At 34.9% G+C, this 23,158-nt stretch overlaps 1 protein-coding gene across 1 annotated transcript in view; it reads left to right on the top strand.

The window, feature by feature from the left end:
* Window positions 1–23,158, top strand: part of ZNF704 (zinc finger protein 704) — a 306,810-nt gene that overhangs the window by 253,649 nt on the left and 30,003 nt on the right. The window contains exon 4 of the mRNA XM_074278958.1: window positions 2,194–2,426. Within this exon, the coding sequence (XP_074135059.1) occupies window positions 2,194–2,426 (233 nt within the window). The remainder of the gene's footprint in view (window positions 1–2,193; window positions 2,427–23,158) is intronic.

Below are 23,158 nucleotides of genomic sequence, written 5' to 3'. Positions count from 1 at the left end.
TCCAGATGTGGTCTTATCAGGGCAGAACACAGTGGAACTGCCCTAATGCTAGACGTTGTCCTAATTTTTGCTATGCAACCTAAGATTGCCTTCACTGCCATATCATACTATTAAACGATTTGTGTTTGCTGTCCACTAAAATTCTCAGATTTATTTCAGACAATTTTCTTTCTAACTATACCTCCTCTGTCTTGTAGTTTGTAAAACTGATTTTTTTAAATCCAAATATAAGGCTTTACATTTATTCCTATAAATATCAGCTTCTTAGATTTGACCATTTATTTAAGTTTGTTGAAATCCTTTGAATCCTGACTAATCTAGGGAGCTTTAGCAACCCCTCCCAGCTTTATGCATCTGCAAATTTGAGAAATATATGATCTCTTCCTTTATTCAATTCATTTATAAAATGGTTAAAACAATACAGAGCCAAGCATGTAAGCAATTAAAACTAAGAATATTAATCTATATGATATTGTTGATATTATGATATGATGAATTACTGGATTTCCCCCCTCTGTTAAAAATACCTTTAAATCATTAACCAGGTTATTTAGTACAGGGAAATAAAAAATAAATTAAGCAAATACATGTACATATTAATGAAAACTAAGTCATTGATACTGAGCAACATTGTAGACATACCAGCCAGATCATCTTTCCCTAAATTAGTAAATATAACTCATTGTTAACAGTTCACTTTATGTTATACTTTGACGGCCACTGAAGTCCCTTCCTGATCTGTGTGATTCTATGAAATTGCCTTTAAGCTTCCAGTATTTCAACATTCTAACAGAATATTAATCCATAAACCTTATCCGATGCTTTCTAAATCCAGGCAACTATATCTGCCTCAGTCCCCTGATATACCAATTTTGTTGATCCTGACGAAGGAAGAATGACAAAATGGATCTGTCATCTCAGTGATATAGGAATTCTCTTCAGCAATACAGATTGCAACCTATCACACTTGCCCTTCCTGTCTATTTCTCATTCATGCCCCATCATTAGGGGAAATCAGAAATATAGGACCAACATTCAGATGCCACATCTGCTATTTTTTGGAAAAATTGCATTTATCTCTGAACCTCAGTGTTCCCATCTATAAACTAATAAATGTAAATTTGCTCGTAGACTATTAAATGTAAAAAGAATAGCCAGCATGTATAGGATGCTTACAGATTTTAAAAGTACTTTACACACTTTCTCATTTTATCCTCATAACTGTTATCCCCATTTGACAGATGAAGGAACTGAGGTTTAGAGAAGCATAGGCAGGTGTCAAACTTTGGTCTTTCTGATTATCCACTGTGCATTGTGTCTTTTTACTCAGTTGTTTTTAGCCATGTCCAACTCACCATGACCCATTTGGGATTTTCTTGGAAAGTATACCGTAGTAGTTTGTCTTTTCCTTCTCCAGCCCATTTGACAGAAGAGAAAACTGAGTCACAGTTAAGTGACTTATCAAGATCACCAGCTAGTGTCTGAGGTCACCTTTGAATTCAAGAATGAGTCTTTCAGATTTCAAATTCGGCATTCCGTGCACTATGGCGCCACCTAGCAGCCCACTCATTGTCTTATCAAATACCTAATCGAAGATTCGAGGGCAGGGACTATTTAATTTTTGTCTTTATATAACTAACATCCAGCTAGCTCCTTATACATGTGAGGTTCTTAATAAATGTTTGTTGAATTAAATCCAAATGTTGAACCCTATGAGAAGAGAGAATATAGTGTAATTAACATCATCCCCATTTTACAGATGAAGAAAGCAAACTGAGGTTTAGACATTATTATATACCTAGAATCAGAACTTGAAGTGCTCTAACCACTGCATCTTGCTCCCTTTAAGTTTAGTATTTTACTTTATATGAGAAGTCAGATCTAAGAGCCTTGCTCTGTTATCTAGCCAAATTCCACAGCTTTTCATTAGCTGGTTAATCCTAGACAAAGTAAAATGAACATTTATTTAAAATAACAAAGAGAAGATAAACTCTTGAGTCCTACCCCCGGCATGTTTGAGATGGAGATGTGTAAATAGTTCTGCAACTTTATTCATTACCACTTCATGCAAATCATTTAGCACAATCGGAGCCAGGGTTCCCAGAGTAAAAATTCTCATTTCTAAATGACACTTGTTGGACCTCAGTGTAAAGAAATATTTATTTATTCATTGATATGTTTGTGTATAAACAGAGGGCCTCAGCGGATCTTGGAAAGAAGGGGGATTTGTGCCTTCAAGTACAAGCAGTAGTGGGTACTGGAGCTGGAGTGCCCCCAGCGATCAATCCAACCCGTCCACCCCGTCTCCACCTCTGTCAGCCGATAGCTTCAAGCCTTTCCGAACACCCACTCAGCCAGATGATGGCATTGATGAAACAGAAGCAAGCAACCTTCTCTTTGATGAACCTATTCCCAGGAAAAGAAAGGTTTGTCTTGCCTCCAGTTACCTAACTTTTGTTTTACATTTCAGAATGCTCTTTTTTTATCATTAAAGCTAGTTGTCTATCCTGTCTCAAATTCTGCCATGGTGAAACACTTTTTTGAGCAATTTTCATAGTGCCTGCTATTAATAATGCCAAATAACACAAGGATGGTCTTTTTTTTTTAATCTTATCTCTTCAGATTAGTGTTGTTCTGAATCTGACAGTATTACAAGTGAACTTATTTAGTGAAACAGGTGAGATCATTTGCTTTCAATAAGTGTTTTATAATGGAGAGATAAAATTCACTTCATTAGCTCATTTTGTAAGATGCTTCACAGAAAAAGCCAGTATCTTGAAACACTGATTCAGCTCATCCATTTTTCATTAAGAAATGTAGGAGGTTTTTTTTTTAATTTTGTTGTGATAATTTATAAATGTCTTTGTTATTTTGCCAGAGCAGGGAAATAATTTTCTAATATTTGGTTACGTGCCTCAAGGTGTCCGTCAAAATGACTAGAAGTAAATCCAAATCAGGTATCACGATTGGCCTACTGAAGATTTTTCTGTATGTAGAACTTGATAGTGCTAAACCTCCTTCCTTTACATTTTTAATTAGTTCCTTTGATATTCTTGACTTTTTGATCTTCCAAATGAAGTTTATTGTTATCTTTTCTAATTCAGTAAAATAATAATACATTAAAATAAAATAAATAACATTGTTTGGAATTTGTGAATGAATGTTTCATAGCCAGTCTTTGTTGTCAGTGTTTTTGCTGTTTTGTCCTTTCAAACTCATTTTTATTCAAATATCCCCAATGAGCTCTGGTACCAAAAAAATTTATCATTAGAAAGGCCTAAAATTATAAGTGGACACCAGTTATTTTATATGCATTCTATGGAGACAGACTGATAATCAACTAATTGTATGTTATTCATTATTTTATGGACTGGGTGACTTTTTCTAAATAAATCTTTGATGGTTCTAAAAACTACACTAAATATATGAACACATTATGTATAGCTAACACTGCCAAGCAGACTAATTTTCGGTGTAAGCTTATCCACCATTCCAGTGAACTTTGAAAGATGTGTTCCAACCTCAGCTCTGCCTCAACTCACTCTGTGACTTTTCTTAAAGACAATTTTGTCATGTGTAAAAATGGAGTTAATATTACTATATTTCTTGACCTTATCAGATTTAATGTGTAACATACATATAAACTTCACATTAAAAAACTTGATATATGAAAATGTGTATACACACACATACACACACACACACACACACACACACACACACACACACATATTGCTGAGACAATTGGGGTTAAGTGACTTGCCCAGGGTCACACAACTAGGAAGTTGAACTCAGGTCCTCCAGACTTCAGGGCTGGTGCTCTATCACCAGTGCCACCTAGCTTCCCCATGTATATTTAATGTATATTTAAATAACAATAATAAAAAAAGAATTTGTTTTATAAAAAGCTTTTCAGCAAAATATTTTTAAATAGCCAGCTTCCTGGTACATTTAAAATTAACCTATTTTGCAAAAATATAATTTACTCACAATTTTCTGCTTATAAAAAATAGAGTTATATTGAAGTATATCTTCTTTAAAAGAAAGATGCTGTGCAGATTTAAAAATTATTTTGAAAGTTGATATGTAATAATAGCACTATATATAATTATACGCCAAGCAAAATTCAAAGCAAAGTCCTGTGCTCTACAACGAATAAATTATTTATTTATTCAAGCTCCTCTCAACTAGGAAAACAAAGAGATGGCATCAATCCAACATTTTCTTCCCTGCCTCTCTCTTAACATAACAAGACATGCTTTACATAGTAGGATGAAAAAGGGCTCTCCCTAGGAAGAAGGTAAAAAAAAAAAAAAGATGTTTATTCTTGCTTCTTAGTGACTTCTCCCTGGACTTAGACCCCCAACTGGCCCCAGGGAAATACTCAGGAGCAGCTTAATATATAATGCAGCTTAAATTATCTAATTATGTAATTTGAGCCAATTGATTATTTTGTAACCCAGGTTATTGATCCTCGAGTCCTTAAACTGGTCTTGGTAAGGGAAAGAGAGTAATAATTGTTAATTATCAAGTTGAAAAAAGGATGCAGAAAAAGTTGGAAAAATAAAAGTTGTTTTTAGAAAGGCACAGTGAAAAAATCTTCCCCACCCTATCCCACCCATTTCCTTTTAAATTCTTTTAATTTTAATTTTAAATTTTTTATTATTAACATAATGGGTACACAGCACAGAGTCGGTATTGACTGATTGATCTAGAAGGTAATGGGGCTTTCTTTTACAATTTTAATTATAGCCCTCATTATTGTTGTTGTTGTGTGCCTGTTTAAAAATCTTTCTATGACAGTTCTCTAGACCAGGAGTCCTTAACCCTTACACAGAAATATAGTTTACTGGTATATTTAAAAACAAAAAGCTTCACCAATCCTAGGTTAAGAATTGCTATAGAGGATAAATCTTAGTACACATCTATTACATGTACATGGATGTTTCAAGGATTCAGGATTTATCACTCCCCAGAGACAGAGCCCAACACTACTATGACTTCATAGATGGGCTTAGAAAGTTGTATTTTTAAAAGTCCCCATCATCTTGATAATAAGGATGGTCTTAGACAACACGACTTACAGTTTGTTTCTAGGTTTGTATTTTAACTAGGTAAGATCCACTAGAGTTTTAGATCCAGAATCATAACATTTCAGAGCCTATAAAGTGACCTCTGTAGAACCTGGGGTACATGGACCACAAGGACAAATTTCAGGAAATTCATGAACTTGAATGGAGGGGGGAGGAAATTACATTTTTCAGTATAATTGGTTTCTTTTGAACCCTATGAATTTTATTTTATGCATTTAAAAACATGATTCTCAGAAAGTATTCACAGACCTGGCAATACTACCAAAAGGGGACTTGATACAGAAAAAATTAAGAACTCCTGCCCGACAGGAAATCCTCCCTTCTATAATATGTTGCCATTCTAATTCCTTCAAGAAGGGGAGCTCACTAACTTCTGAGGTGATCCATTCCCCTTGTGCAAAGTTCTTGTTAGGAAGCTTCTCCCAACTTCCTCAGCCTAGCTCAATTACAATGAGGGTCATCTCACTGCCACTAGGAGGCACTGATGTCTCATGTTCTTCATTCTGAAGGGTGATGAGCCCCAGCTTCATCAGATAGCTTGATGAGACCGATATAAACTGTTCTTTGCCAGTCTTCTTCCCTGATTGGTTATATAAGTACTGCCCTTTGCCTTGTGACTGTAGCCACAGTAGATAGAATCTGATTATGTCTGTATCTTAAAATGATTCTCGATTCAATTTGGAATGGTTCATTTCTTTCTAAATTGTAGGATTTAATGTTACCCATTGCCTGACCCATAGGAGATGCTTAACAAATGGTTGATTATTATTACTATGAAAAAGTTACAAAGGTCCTCACACTAAATGTCTGTATAATGCATAGTGAACTATATATAGTCTGTACCATACTTAGGTCTATGTACATAGTGTATGTGTATGCATATATCTATATTTATATAGATGTTATTTGCTACTAAAAGTCTTGTCTCTTAAAGTAAGTTGTTCCCATTTCAAGATGGGGAATCATATGTTTTGCTTCTTTTGCATCCTTCACTGTACTAAGTACTATCTGAAAAACAGCCAACATAGTAATAAACACTTATTGACAGATTGTGTAATCTTAAAATTAAACCCTATAAAGAAATTGAGTCACTGTAGGGATGAGAAGCAACGAGCCAAGTAGGTCACAACATCTCAAAATTGTCTCAAAAACCATGTGATCAATCCCCTGAATGAACAGGAATTTCTCCTCAACAAGTAGTCATCTCACTTCTCCATGTGGAAAAGTTTCCTCCACAGTTTTTATTGCTTTGGGAACAGCTGGAGATATGAAGAGGGATTATGTTTCTGTGAGGTTATTTGGGGGTAGTAGGAAGTAGACCAGTTGTTGGTGTATGTCAAGATGGGTCATCTTGACGCAAAAAGAATAAAATGTTGGTCAGGAGTTGGCTTGAAGACAAGGAATGTGTGTTGGAAGGGTGAGTATGTTACTGGGTGAGAGAAGATAGAGTGAGTTCAGGGAAATAATGAGCAAGGCTGAAAGACAGAAGCAGTTTACCAGTATTTGCCTTTGATTTCATTTTTTGGTCATCATTGTGATTTGAAAGAGTTTGTGTGTTTCTCTTGAGCAGGATTCATGATTTGGTTGTTCTAACATCCTACACAATATAAACTAGTGTGGGAGTAACTGATGAAACTGTTGAAACTAATCTGTTCCCAGGAGGTTTCTTTAAATCACATCTGTTGAGTTTTCCCATGGTCCCCACCCCCAAAATAGGCTACAGCCACACAGGTTAGCCACTACACACATCTATTCCTAAGCACCTCTGAGAGAAAAATGAATTGACTCAGGAATTCAAGAAGATTGATTTCCCCAGCAAAGCAAATAGGCATTTCCAGTGAGCATCCTTCCCACCCCTGCCCCAGCATTTTGTTGTGAGAACCAAGCAACAAAATCAGCTGAGAACTGAGGACTGAGCATCTCACTTATCACAAGAATTAAGAGACGGTAGAATTTTGCTCTGACCAACAAAGTAGAGTATTTGTCTTTCCATTATGAATTTAAATTGGTCTCCATCCTAGAGAAAAAGGGGGAAATATCCCTTAACTATTTAGATTTTGGAAAAGAACAAAGTGTTCCATTTTTTTAATGTAAAAAAGATTTTTTATTATCAAATCTTTTTTAATTTATTATATTTTATTAATTTTTACAATTATAACAATTTTTTGACATTACATATGCATAGGTAATTTTTTTTTTACAACATTATCCCTTGCACTCCCTTCTGTTCTGAATTTTTCCCCTCCTTTCCTCCACCCCCTCCCCTAGATGGCAGGCATTCCCATACATATTAAATATCTTATGGTATATCCTAGGTACAATAAATATGTGCAGAACCAAATTTTGTTGTTGTTGTTGTTGCAAAGGAAGAATTAATTGTATTCGGAAGGTAAAAATAATCTGGGAAGAAAAACAAACAAAATGCTCACAGTTTACACTCATTTCCCAGGGTTCCTTCTCTGGGTGTAGCTGATTCTGTCCATCATTGATCAATTGGAATTGGATTAGCTCTTCTCTATGTTGAAGATATACACTTCCATCAGAATACATCCTCATACAGTATTGTTGTTGAAGTGTATAATGATCTCCTAATTCTGCTCATTTCACTCAGCATCAGTTGATGTAAGTCTCTCCAAGCCTCTCTGTATTCCTCCTGCTGGTCATTTCTTACAGAACAATAATATTCCATAACATTCATATACCATAATTTACCCAACCATTCTCCAATTGATGGGCATCCATTCATTTTCCAGCTTCTAGCCACTACAAAAAGAGCTGCCACAAACATTTTGGCACATACAGGTCCCTTTCCCCTCTTTAGTATTTTTTGGGATATAAGCCCAGTAGTAGCACTGCTGGATGAAAGGGTATGCACACTTTGATAAAGGTAAAAAAGATTTTACAAAAGGAAAAAAAAGACTGAAAGAGACTATAGGATGTAATGTAATGATGCAGTATAAATATGTGAATCTGGGCAAGTTGTTTAACCCTATTTGCTTCAGTTTCTCCTCCATAAAATGAGCTGGAGAAGGAAATGGCAAACCTCTCCAGTATTTCAGCCATGAAAACCCCAAATGAGTTCACAAAGAGTCAGGAACTACTGAACAGTAACTGAGGCTGGTGGGTTACTTGCACTTGCACAGTTCTAAATTGCAGCAGAGTTAAAACAAGTGAGTGTCCCTATTAAGTGTGGTGTGAATGAGGTGAGCCTCCAGGACCAGGGTACCTGGCTGCCTGAGAAGTGGCAACCCTATCCAGTTTGGAAAAACAGAGCAGGTTAAAGCTTTTATAGTGATCAGTATTAGTTCTTCCCTTCAAGCCTGGATGAAATAAGATTTGATCTCTCTCTGCACCCCCCCAAAAAAAAAGTTAAAGGAAAAAGTGATTGAATATTAGTAGTTAGTGACACCCTCTGAAGGAGTCCCAAATCAGGTTTCTGTTGGTTGTGACATTAGCAATAGAAAGGCCTGCTATTTTCTTGAGACAGGAATGCAGATATTATCAGGACTTTCCTGAAGTTTTACACTATCTACTTATATGGGAATAAATTTTAATTCCAGAAGAAATTGAGAGTTTCTAAAAATTATAAAGTACTGGGCAAGAATTTGAAGATATAGGACTAGAGACAGTGTTTTCATTACTAGTGCTGAGTGAAAGCATGAGCTTCTGAAAAAAAAAGAAAATTTGGGTTAGATCAGCTAATTAAGAAAATGGTATCTGAGAATAGGGTTTGAATTTCTGGGATATGACTTGAAATACAGGAATGAGGGTTTCTATGCCTGAAATTGGGGTACACTTAATGAGGCCTGGTAAATGTGTATTTGCCCCAAGTCTTAGAAGTCTGAGCAAAAGAATTTTAAACTAAAAGGAAAGGAGTGGCAAAAACTCTGCTTTTGTGCCAATTATTTGTGAGAATAATTATTCCATATGCTTGAAACTAGAGTTTTTAAAACTTTTATCATTGGATATAGACAATTTTCCAGTTACTTTGGTAGACATGTAGAAGTACTATACTTCAGAAGCTTTGTTTCCTGATTATTGCTAAAAATGCAGCCTTTCCACAATTTTTTTTCCACATTATCCAGAACTATAGGTGACATAGGTTTAAAAATAGATCTTCAGACAAGGAACAGCCACAGCCCATCCTCTTCAAGACTTAACTTCCTGACTCCAGGGCTAATGCTCTGTGCCATAGAGCTGCCTAGAATACCTTAGAAAACCACAAATTAACATTATCCATGTTCTATAGTACTTTTATGTATTTTGTTAAACATTTGCCAATTACATTTTGATCTGGATAGGGTCTTGGAATTTTGCACAGGGAGTTTGACATGTCTGCTCTACAGTCACATCCTTCAATCATCTGATTATCCACAAAGGACTGTCATGTTTCTTTGATAAAAATCATTTTAGTATAACTTCTAACATAGAAAACTAGTTAAGATTATGTACCAGATGATAAGTACTGAATGAAATGAAGACATATTGTCATGATAGGCTTTGCTGGCAGTTTTGAAGTAGTGACATATGAATAAGTAAATAACATGTGTTACAAAGATTTCTGTAACGTGACACTGGTGGTAATGTTTGCCTTTATAATACACAGCTTTTTTTTTTTAAATCAGATTACCACCCCCATTTTTCTGTCAAGAATGAACGAAGCATTTCTATAACTAGTAAGTAATGGAGAGTGAGTAAAACAAAGGAAATTCAAACACAAAGTAATATCAATAATCTAGATATTACAGAAAAACTTAGGAAAAAGCTGAAATATCAAGCTTTCACTTAAGCCTTTCTTTAGGGAGTAAAATTGTTCTCTTCAAGAGGCCACACAGTCATTTATTCTATATACTGTAAATTATTTGAAAAAGACACAATATGTGGAAATCCATTCATGGAAATTACAAATTAGGGAAATGACCCTTTAATTTCTGATATCAATGAGCAACGAGGTACTCCAGTGAATTAAGCCTTTGTTAAAAAGCCATAGGCCAAATAAAAGAAAGATTAGAGGATTGATTGGCAAAACCACAGATAAAAATGCTATTTGCTAATTAAATAATTTTATCAGTTAAATAAGAAAAATAAGAAAATTATTGAAAATATTTAGTGTATAAATATGATGTTTTTAAAAGACTAATTAAAGCACATATATTTGAGGCAGATTCGAATTTCATCCATTTAAATTAATCATTAGTGAAGCTCAGTTTAATCATATTTTCCATATATATTTATGTGTGGAATGTATGTGTGTATATACATATATACATACTGCCACTCTCAAGGAATTTACATTTTAATGGAGGAAGACAAAATATAAATGAAGACCTGGAAAGCAGGAAAGTATAGCTGCTGTGAAGCAATAGACTGGCTTCTGTCAAGATAAAGGGAAAGCTCATTTTTCAGAGTCCAGAATGGTCCAGGGTGCAAAAATCCCAAGCTGGAGTTGGGGTTAGGATAAATTCAAATTTTTAAATGTTTAACCTTTATACAATTTTTATTACTTTGATATAGTGGTTGTGGTTATTGTTCAATCATTTCAATCATACCTGACTCTTTGTGATCCCATTTCTTGGCAAAGATACTGGAATGGTTTGCTGTTTTCTTCCTCAGTTCATTTTATAAATGGTGAAACTGAGACAGAGTTAAATGGCATAGCCAGGGTCACACAAAATAGTAATTTTCTGTGACCATATTTGAACTCAGGTCCTCAGGACTCAGGCAGATACTCTATCCACTTCACTAGCTTCACTAGCTCTTCCTTCTACCTACCTGCCTTTTTGAACAATGGTGGATTTTTACTATTTGTCAGTATAACTGTATAACTTTATTCCATATGTCAGACCATTGGAGTAGATAATAGTGAATTTATTATCTCAACTCTGATCTTAATTAGTGGTTATCTCTGGCAGTGGTGTTTGTGAGCTTTAACACGATTTAAGTTAAAACTTTATTATATATTTTGTGCAAAATGAAAATTGACAAAATATCCAATTACAAATGTGAATCTAATCACAAAGGAATGCACTTTGACTTTTTATTTCCAGTTTAATTATTGTATTATCAACATTTGCATAATGCTATAATCTCTACAAAGTAGTTTTCTTCTAACAGTCCTATTCCTAGAGGTAACTCCAGAAAGCCTTGGGTTCAAATCAGTCCTTGGACCCTTACTATAAACTGAATGATCCTTGGTAAATCACTTAGTTTTTTCAATGGTAAAATAGGAATGATAAAAGCACCTACCTCCCAGGGTTATTGTGAGAATCAAATGAAGTAATAACTATAAAGTGTTTATTTAGCAGTGTCCAGTACAAAGCAAATGCTTAACAAATTTTCATCTCCTTTCTTCCTTGTTTTTCTTTCTTCCTTTCTTCCTTCCTCCTTTCCTTCTTTCCTTCTTTTATTCTTCTCTCCTTCTTTCCCTCCTTTCCTCCTTCTTTCCTTTCTTCCCTTTCTTCCTTTCTTTTCCTTCCTCCCTTTCCTTCTTCTCTTCCTTCTTTTCTTCCTCTCTCCTGCCATTTCTTCTTCCTTCCTTTCCTTCCTCCCGTTCTCCTTCCTTCTTATCATTCCTTCTTTTCTTCCTTTCCTCCTTCCCTCTTTTCCTGCCTTCCTCCATCCTTCCATTGAAGTTGGTAGAGTAAGTTTTATTATGTCCATTTTACAAATAAAGAAACTAGGTCTCAAAGAAAAAAAAGTGATTTGCTGAAAAGTAAATCAAGGACTTTAGACGGAATAATTCAACTATTCCATCTTCTCTCTAGACTTTGTCATTTTAAAAAATATTACCATCTTATTGAAATAGTCATATTTCCTGTTGTAAGTGCTATTTAATAATTGAAAGGTGGATTTTTAAAAATGGGTTTAATGTTAGAAGACACAAATTTCATTCCTGACCCCAACTTACTTAACTATCTAGGTAATGCTGAAGAACTACTCTAACTTCTCTGCCCCTCAGTTTCCTCATCTATCAAATGGGGATAATAATAATACCTACCTCACAGGATTATTGTAAGGATCAAAGAGATGTAGATATAAATAATAAATATGTGATAAATATAGAGTATTTTGCAAACTCTAAAACACTATATAAATAAGAGCTATTATAGCTCTTATTCCTTTAATTTTTTTTTTTAGATGTTTGCTTTATTCTTTTACTCTCCAAGAAAATATCCACCCACTCCAACCCCCATAGGAACACATCTATTTTATAACAAATTGAATTGAGAAAATATGTTCATTTAGAGCAATGATGTTGAAGTCAAATAGAAACAGGAGCTATTAAACCACACAGAAGGATCACTGCAAGGCACATATTGAATTTAAAAAGTCACATATTATCTGTTTTATTGTGTTTTTATATATTTCATTAAATATTTTCCAATTCCTTTTTTCATTTGGTTCACCTGCCCTTGGAGTGTGGTGGGCCACATGTTTGTTGTTTCTGATTTAGAGGAAAATTTAGAGGATTTTGGAAAGGTGGGAAGAATGAGTTTAGTTGAAAGACTGGGAGAAGGCTCTTTTATCTCAATTCTCTTCTTAATTAGCTTTGTGATTTCGATCACTTAACTTCATTGGGCTTCTGGTTTTGTTTTTGTTTTTGTTTTTTCAGCTGCTAAATTACAAGATGGATTAGATAAGCTTTAAAGTCCCTTCGAGGGCAGCTAGATGACACAATGCCAGTGCCAGACCTGGAGTCAGGAGGAATTATCCGTATCACCCTTGGCAAGTCACTTAACCCTGTTTGCCTCAGGTCAGTTTTTTCATCTCTAAAATGAGTTGGAAAAGGAAGTGGAAATAGAAAAACAACCCAGTATCTTTGCCAAGAAAACCCCAAAGTCTTAAAGAGTCAGACATGACTGAAAAAAGTCAACAACAAAAAATCTCTTCCAGTTGTTGGAGGGAGGGGAAGAGGGGAATTGTTGAAAATGTTTCTCCTTCCTTTCCCCAACAAGACCCTTCTCACTCCAAGAAAAAAACAACAAAAAGATTTTCTTATATATGCTAGAACTGGGGAGGAAGGCCTAATGAATTCCCCAGCTTTCCAATTTCTCATTTTCAAGGAAAAATCATTGTACTATACAATGAAGTTCAGCTGCATGAAGGATTAAACAGTCTTCTTCAAGATGTTCTGGGAACTTCACTACCAATCTGAATAACCATTTCCACTTTTGTAGAATTCTAATGATTCCAAAGTTATTTCCATGGAGTATAAACCAGCCTCTCTATAATCTCCACTTATTGCTTACAGTTCAATCTCCTAAACCAGTGGGTCTCAAAATTTTTGGTTTTAAGACCCTTTCTGCTCTTAAAAATTATTGAGGACTCCAAATTGCTTTTGTTTATTTAAGCTGTATCTATTGATACTTGTGGTTGTTGTTCAGTTATATCATGCTGATATTGTGCATGGGGTTTTTCTTAGCAAAGATCTTATAATAGTTTATCATTTCCTTATCCAGAGGCAAACTGGTTATGTGACTAGCCCAGGGTCATGCAGCTAGTATGTGTCTAAGGCCAGATTTTAACTCAGGTTTTTGTGACTCCAGAGCAGTACTGTATTCACTGAGCCATCTAGCTTGTCATTTTAGACATTAAAGCTGATAAATTTTAAAATGTCTAACTCATTTTAAAATAATAGTCAACCCATTTCATGTTAACTATATGCTGTTATTTATTAACATGTTTTATCCAAAATAACCCTGTATTTTCTAAAACAAAAAAAATAGTGAAAATAACTGTTTTATGTAGTTTTGCAAATGTCTTTAATGTTTATCTTTTTTTAAAAAGAATGTCAAGATCCTCATATTTGCTTCTACATTCAATTTGTTGTAATATGTTGGTTTGATTGTAGTATGTAAAGAAAATTCAGCAACACACATATGTGTTGTTGAAAAGGGAAAGAGAACTTTAATTGGCAAATGCTATCTTAGCATTATTATAAAAATTGTTTTGCAAAAACAATGCAGATAAGATTAGAAGGGAAGCACTAAATTGGGGGGAGGGAATTTTACATCCACGGGTTCCAATAAAGGCCTAATTTCTAAAATATATACAGAATTGACTCAAATTTATAACAACACAAGTATTCTCCAATTAATAAATGATCAAACGATATGAACAATTTTCAGATGGGGAAATTAAAACCATTTCTAGTCATATAAAAAATGCTCTAAATCACTATTAATCAGAGAAATAAATATTAAGACAACTCTGAGATACTACACATGTCTCAGATTGAGTAAGATGACAGGAAAAGATAATGATGAATATTGGAGAGGATGTGGGAAAACTGGGACACTAATACATTGTTGGTGGGATTGTGAACGAATCTAACCATTCTGGAAAGCAATTTGGAATTATGCCCAAAAACTTATCAAACTGTGCATATCCTTTGATCCAGCAGTTTCTCTTACTGGGCCCATAATCCAAATAGATCATTTTTTAAAAAGGGAAAAACGTGCAAAAATGTTTGTGGCAGCCCTTTTGGTAGTGACAAGAAACTGGAAACTGAGTGCCCATCAATTGGAAAGTGGCTGAATAAGTTATGGTGTATGAATGTTATGGAATATTATTGTTCTATAAGAAACAATCAACAGGATGGTTTCAGAGAGGGCTGAAGAGACTTACATGAACTGATGCTAAGTGAAGGGAGTAGAACCAAAAGAACATTAAACACAGCAACAACAAAAGTATATGATGATCAATTCTGATAGACTTGGCTCTTTTCAATAACGATGTGATTCAGGCCAGTTCCAATGATCTTGTGATGTAGAGAGCCATCTGCACCCAGAGAGAGGGCTGTGGGGACTGAGTGTGGATCACAACATATAATTTTCACCATTTTATTGTTGTTTGCTTACATTTTGTTTTCTTTCTCATTTTTTCTTTTTTGATCTGATTTTTCTTGTGCAGCATAATAACTGTAGAAATATGTATAAAATAATTAAACATGCTTAACATATATTGGATTACTTGACATCTAGAGGAAAGTATGGGGAGAAGGAAAGGAAAAAAATTGGAACACAAGGTTTTGCAAAGGTGTGAATATTGAAAACGATGCATATATTTTGAAAATAAAAAGCTTTAAAAAAAAAGAAAGAAAGAATAGTTTTAATAGTTTTGACCTTATAGACTCCATGAAATGGGTCTTAGACATTTCCAAAAGACCTCAGACTTCACTTTGAGAACCATTGCTCTAGGTCTATCAGAATAAATGTAGTCTTTCTTTTATATTTTTTTCTTTTTCAATTAAGAGAAATCTCTCTTTCCCCTTTCCCTTATCCCAGTGAGAAAAATAAAAGAGAAAAACAAATTCACCAAAACAATTATGCATAGTCAAGTTAAATAAATTCCCAGATTGTGCTTAAAAAAATGTGTCTTACTCTGCATTCTAAGTCCATCACTTTCTTTGTCAGGAGATAGATAGCATGTTTAGTAAAATCATGGATAGTCATTCCATTAATTTTACAGCTTTCAAAATTGTTTGTCTTTACAGTGTTATTACTGTATAAATTATTCTCTTTTCTCTATTCATCTCATTTTTCATCAGTTTATGTAAATCCTTAGAACTATTCATTTTTATAATATTTTAAAGTATAAATTGTTTTTTTTATTCTATTCACTTCACTCATTCATAAAAGTTTTTCTAAGTCATATTGAAATGATTTTCATTTCTTATGGAACAATAGTATTCCATTTCCTTCATAAACCACAATTTTTTCAACTATTCCCCAATCTTATGTGTATAGTTCCAAATTGCTCTCCCAAATGGTTTTACTCATTAACAGGTCTCCCAATAGTGTTATCAGTGTATCTGTTTTCCTACATCCCCTCCACTATTTATCATTTTCCATTTTCATCATCTTTGCCAAACTAATAGGTATTAGTTGGAATCTCACAATTGCCTTAATTTGCCCTTATCATTAGTGTTCTGAAGCATTTTTACATGGATATGAATAACTCAGGTTAATTTCTTTAAGAACTACTTGTTCATATCCTTCAAACATTTATCTATTGGGGAATGGTTATTATTACTATAAATTTGAATTACTTCTATATATACATCCACACAATACATCCACACACACACACACACACACACACACACACACACATATATATATATATATATATATATATATATATATACACACATGTAAGGGGAAAATTAGATCTTTATTAGAGAAACATACTGCAAAGGAATTCTCCCAATTGTTTTCCTTTTAATCTTCATATTATTAGATTTGTATGAAACCTTTTTAATTTTATGTCATTAAAATCATCCATTTTATTTTCTGTGATCTTCTTTGTTCCAGGTTTGATCACAAACTTTTCTCCCATCTATATATCTGATAGATAATTTTTGTCCCATTTTTTCTAATTTGTCTATCATGTGACCTTTTATGGTTAAGTCAGGAATCCATTTGACACTTCACCTTCACACAAGTTGTGAAAGTTTGGGGTTCTACATCTGATTTTTTCTATATTTTATATTATTTATATATTTATATATATTATTTTATATATTATATCTAGCATCTTAGGAAGTACTTCATCTTAGTTGAATTAGTTGAAATTATCTAGATTTTTCTCTGTTAGCCATTTTTATTTTAGGCTTCCTAGTCCAAAAATTCTTCTCCTTGGCAGAGAATCTATTATATCATTTTAATCACCCTGTGCAGTAGCCTTTTCCCCTACTGATCACCTTGTTCCCAAAACACCTAAAAACATCTGCATGGCCCTTGCCATCCCTAACTATTTAACTGAGCTCTAAACTATTCTTACATGACTTTGTCAGTCTTAGATTGTGTTAATTTTCGGGTATCTTACCCCAAGCACTTATCTTCCATAAATATCTTCATAGAAATCCAGGTGGGTCAAGGGATTTCTCTATGCATCCACCTTGGGCTTTTTTCGGTTTTTGTTTTATTTTGTTTTTTTTTTAGAAAATTTTTACTTTTTCCCCAGTGGGATCATTTGCATTTGTAGCAGTGGTCTTTAAATTCACATCCTTCTTGGACTGACTTCCCCAAGAGCATTTTAAACTATGATTTTATTTTAAATTTTTATTTTATATAAATTTTATTTTTAAATCAGTGCAGAACTTGAACAGTAGAGAACACCTGTTAATCCTTACTCTCACTACATGACCAGCACAGCTCCTTTTCTGTGCTTACATTTCCTGAATGATCTCCTTTATACGGCACAGCATAGTGACTAGAGAGCCAGATTTATGGTCAGTAATCCCTGCCTAGAATATGGACAATCCCCAGAAATCCCAGGAAACTCTTTAAGAGTATTAGGTGTAGTCACTTTCTGTTGATGTTTGCTTGCATTTTGTTTTCCTTCTCTAGTTTTTTCTTTCTAGATCCAATTTTTCTTGTGTAGCAAGATAACTTTAAATATGTACACATATATTGAATTTAACATATCTTAACATATTTAACATGTATTAGACTACCTGCCATCTAGGGGAGGGGGGGAGGGGAAGGCGGAAAAAATTTGGAACAGAAAGTTTCTCAAGGTCAATGTTGAAAAATTACTCATGCATATGTTTTGCAAATAAAAAGCTTTAATTATAAAAAGAGAGAGTAAAAAGTGCAGAGAGTTCCCATTCTCCATCAGTGAAATGAGTTCACACCTTAGGAATTTCCCCACCCTGAAGAAATCACAAAGTCAGATCCCTCTCTCCCCCCAAAAGTCCCTTGCACTCTTCATGAACATAACAGTTCCTTGTTAGATATGTTCTAAAAGCTATTCTAATTTAATTCTGGAATTCAATAAGCATTTTGTTAGCACCTACTCTGTGCCTGTTACTGTACAGTATGAGATATGGGGGAGATAAAAGTTAAAAACTCAAACAGTCCCTGCACTTGACATGCAGCCTATTGTTCTCACCATACACCTCTCCACTGATTCTGGAACTGCCCATAATTTTGATTTCTTGGAAATTATGATATTCTAAGATTCATAATCATTCAGCATCACTAAGAGAACATTTGTATTAAAAAGATATCCTTTTGTATTGGAGAACAGCTTGGGATTCTTAAAGTCACTGCATAATTTCACAGATGCTATCCAGCCCTTTCTTTTCCTCCTGTTCAGTTTTGGGCCTAATCCTTTGTCTATCCGCAGTGCCAATTTTTGATCTATAAACTGATAGTCTAACTCAGTGGATTGCCCATCCAACTATATGTCATAAGGCAGTGAAGTGGTACAGTGAATAGAATGCTGAACCTGATTTAGGAAAACCTTAATCAAATACAGCCTTAGACATTTAACAGCTGTATAACCCTGGGCAAATCATTCAACCTAACTACCTCTGTTTCCTAATCTGTAAAAATAGAGATAATAAAAGCATCTACTTCCCAAAGACAGATTTTTATGAAGTGCTTTGCAAAAGTACTTTTATATGGATACATGCTATTAAATGCTAGCTATGTGACAGTCTTGACATTTGATTTGTTACATCCTTTAGTTTAGGGATTTTTTAAACAAGAATTGATAAGGCAATCTCATATGACTAATCGTGGAGTTTATTGAGTATGTTACATGACAGATATATGGAGCCCTTTCCTTCAATATTCCTCTGTTATTCAGCAGGTTCAGCAATTTTGCTGACTTCATTACAGACGTGGTATATACTAGCATTGAAATAAAAGGGTTTTCCTTAAACTATGTTTTCAGAGATTCTCCATGCATTAAATAATACATTTTTCCTAACATCTCTTAAAATATGACTAACCAACCAAGGATTAAACAGCCGGCAATCATGAACTTGGATGCGTGGACACTGCCAACGTACTTGGTTTTGGCCACTGTGGCCCATGCTGAAATTTGATAGCCATTTATTTAGCCAGTCCTTCTTGTTCTTGCTTTCCCCAGCTTGATTTATTTCAGCATAACAAACAGCCGCTAGTTTATCTGTAGACCCAGGGTATGTTTGAGCCATCTGTAGGTGGCTGTAGTTTAGTGAAATTTAAGCAAGCCTGTGCTCCCAAATAACAGATGTAGTAAATCCATGCTTTCACTTAAAAATGAGAGTCCCAAAGCAAGACTTTTCTTGTGGAAAGCCTGTTAGCCCAAAGTTAATGAGATTATAAAAATTAAATTGAAGATGATTTTTATGCCCCAAAGTTATTTGAGGAAGTAACAATGTGAAGGTTTGTTTCATTGTAAAATTATTAGTTTCAGTCATAACTCTTTGTGACCCCATTTGGGGTTTTCTTGGCAGACACACTTAAGTGGTTTGCCATTTCCTTCTCCAGCTCATTTTACAGATGAGGAAACTGAGGCAGACAGGTTTAAGTGACTTGCCCAAGGTCATACAGCTAGTAAATGTCAGTAAGATATGCAGATTTTTTAAAATTCGCCTTACCGCTGCCTCCACAAATAGTATTTTGAGTCCTCTAATGATGTGGGAAATAAAATAAGGTGAATATAAAAGGACTTCCAAAAAAAGTGTGCAAACAAGGATAAAAGAAGAGGAAAAAAAAACTAGAAACAAAACAATAGACTTTCTCCATTTTTAATGAAAGGACTTAACAACTTGGGCAGGTTTTGGTCTCCTCCTCACACTAGAAATTCAACTAATATTTTTAGATATCCCTCAAAAGTAGATTTTTTTCAGATATTTTTTGATATTGCTTTAATGATTCCTTTGGAAATCCGAAAGAATGCTGTGTAGTTTTATAAACAGAATTTGATATTATATATATAATCAGCTTTCCATTTTTTATGCTGAAAGAAGGGTTCAATAGTTACAGAGAATACAAAAATATTTTCTCAATCTGTGCACATCATTCACATTTTTCACCAGATTTTCCACACTAATTCTAATGTTAAAAATCATCTTGCATTCCTTGACTATGCAATAATCTAAGTGGTAAGGAGCATTCTTTTACAAAGAGGAAGCCAACCTGAGCTTCAACTTTGTTCACAAAGAAGCTAATTTACAAAATATCAAGGATTAACTTGAAACATGAAGTATCTGTGACAAAAGCAACCTATCACTTTGCAAGAAAGTGAAACTTTCATTTTTATGTGCAAGTGGTTTGGTTAAATTAAACAAATATATTATCTAATATATCACAGTATTTTAAAATAGATGACCAGAATTTTAAGTGCTATGAATTTGTTCCATGAAAAAAACATATATTCTTTCTGATCTCTAGGACCAGCAAACAAATATGCAACATCTTGTCCAATTTACCATGTCTCCTGAAGACCTAAAAAAGAGAAAGTCAAGAGTCATGGGTCACAGTCTCAGCTTTGTTATCAATTCTTGTTGAAATCCTAAGAAAATCACTTACCTTCCAAGATACATTGAGTATATTGGACAAAAATGATCTCTAAGAAAAGCCCTTCTAGCCCTGATATTCTATGATTACATTTTTTTAAACCCTCAAAAGATTTTTTTTACCCAGGACAAGCTCTAATTTGTACTGCAAGTAAAGACCATACTATTCATTTTGGGGCTATATATATATATATATATATATATATATATATATATATATATAAAAATTAGTGGCAGCTAGGTAGTGCAGTGAATGGGGCTCTGCAGTCGGAAAGACCAGAGTTCAACTTTGGCTTCAGACACTTACTAGTTGTGTGACCCTGGGCAAATTCACTTCACCCAGTAAAATGAGCTGAAGGAGGAAATGGCAAACTACTCCAGTATCTTTGCCATAAAAACCCCAAATGGTGTGAGGAAGAACCAGACATAGCTAAACAGTAACAACAACAGCAACATACAAATAGTTATAAACCAGGTGTGATGGCATATGCTTCTAATTTCTGTGACTAGGAAGGCAGAGGCTAGTGGATCAATTGAGTTCAGGAGTTCCAAGCTGTAGTAGAGCAAAAGGTAATGGGTGTAGCTCCCAGGAGTGGAAAGTCACCAAGCCAGTTTGGTGGGGCAAACCTAGCCCAGACTGAAGACAGAGGAGGCAAAGTTTCCATGCCCATCAATTGATATCAGGCCTGGTAGTGACATTTATACTTCTCTTCTAGGCAAGATAGACTCAGTCCTAAAGGGAGGGAGGGAGGGAGGGAGGGAAGGAAGGAAGGAAGGAAGGAAGGAAGGAAGGAAGGAAGGAAGGAAGGAAGGAAGGAAGGAAGGAAGGAAGGAAGGAAGGAAGGAAGGAAGGAAGGAAGGAAGGAAGGAAGGAAGGAGGGGAGAAAGGAGGGAAGAAAGGAAGGAAGGAGAGAGGGAGGGAAGGAGGCAAGGAGGGAGGGAGGGAGAGAGGGAGGGAAGGAAGGAAGGAAGGAAGGAAGGGAGGGAAGGAGGGAAGGAAGGAAGGAAGGAAGGAAGGAAGGAAGGAAGGAAGGAAGGAAGGAAGGAAGGAAGGAAGGAAGGAAGGAAGGAAGGAAGGAAGGAAGGAAGGAAGGAAGGAAGGAGGAAGGAAGGAAGGAAGGAAGGAAGGAAGGAAGGAAGGAAGGAAGGAGGAAGGAAGGAAGGAAGGAAGGAAGGAAAGAAGAGGAGAGGAGAGGAGGGATTATAACTGAGCTTTTCATTAATAAGGGGAATAAGAAGAGTCCTGTGGTATCTTTCATTGGAAATTTCAGTGTAAATACATTTTTATGATTTTGGCTGAATACTATGGAGCAGCATTGGGGGAAAAAGATTGTTGTTAACTTTTTTCATGTCAAGAACAAGGTCATGAGAAATATACATTTCTCTCCATGCCAGCTGAAGCCCTGAGGTGACTTGAGATATTATAAGGGCAAGAGATAGCTGTTCTTATAAGTGCTCTTTTTTTTCCTGGCATAGAAGAACATACCCACCTTGTCATCCCATTTTCTGGTAGGCAGGGTTAAGCCCCAAAAGAAAATCTCTTATACATAGGAAGCTGTTTTACAAATTACTTAAGTACACTGTTTTATCTAAAAAAGCATTTCTGCCTATTTTGCATCCTTTGTGTTTGTTATTCATATGACTTTGAATAAATAATTTCTTGTTTCTTCACCTTAGTTTCCTCATCCACAAAACCTATAAAATAACCTCCAGGATAGTTTGAGGGCCCAACAAGGAAACATTCTTGAGCACATTTTTAAACTGAATGTTGCCAATGCATTATTATTTTCTTCATCTAATAAAATGGGATTAATTAATCACTGAATGACTTTCCAAATCTAAGATTTTGTGTTTCTATAATTTTTTTAAAAGTATGGCCATCTTCTGACAATAGGTTGGAATATCTAGTACCTATGTGTTCTAATTGAATCATCAATTCCTTGGGGAAAGACATATATCCTCTATTGTTTTACTGTCTGGAAAATAAGCATAAACCATCAGGGTGTGATTAATTAATATTGATATGCAAAGTTTCAAACTGTACTTTGAGAAAAAAATTAAGCTAAAAATAAGATTCTTTTTCAAGGCCCACATGGGGGGGATTTTAACCTCCCATTTCCTATTGACTCCAATTATCATATGTATTCATATCAGCAGTAAGAGGAAACCAAAGAACTTCGGGTTTCCAGAATGTCTTCTCACAATAAACAGACTCATAAGGATCTTGTACTTTGAAATCACCTAATCATGTCTTTGTCCCCCAGCTACCTTTAACAACTCCCAGCTCTAGTGGCTGTTGTAGCTAAATGCTGCACATTTCAGGGGGATTAGTCAACAAGCTGTTTGTAATGCATTGAAGCTTTGAGAGGGCAGAGGAACAGCTACATTACTGTACTGTGAGTGTGCCAGCTTCCAGAATAGGGCCTCTTGAAAAGAGTGGGCCACTAGTCTTGCAAAGCCCTTTATGAATGGGGTGTTGCTTCAGACATAACTAATCTGCTTTGGCAGATTGAAGCCATGTGTTTCTGCACATTGTCCTCAGCCAGCAGGGCCCAAAGCAAGCATTTCCAGGACAGGGAAGCCAGCCTCAGCAGCATGAGTCTCCAAAGGCTTTTATGTTTTATTTCATAAACCGTTGGGACATTCCAGTAGAGATGGATGTTCCTATCTTTACTGTGTTCATTTTGGTTTTTATTCAAGGAAACTCTTTCTTTCTTTGAGTTCTTATTCCATAATCAGCTATTTTTCACAAGTATAACCAATGGAG

This window comes from Sminthopsis crassicaudata, chromosome 1, assembly GCF_048593235.1.
Source record: "Sminthopsis crassicaudata isolate SCR6 chromosome 1, ASM4859323v1, whole genome shotgun sequence".
Lineage (NCBI taxonomy): Eukaryota > Metazoa > Chordata > Mammalia > Dasyuromorphia > Dasyuridae > Sminthopsis > Sminthopsis crassicaudata.
This window is presented reverse-complemented; position numbering and strand designations above follow the sequence as displayed.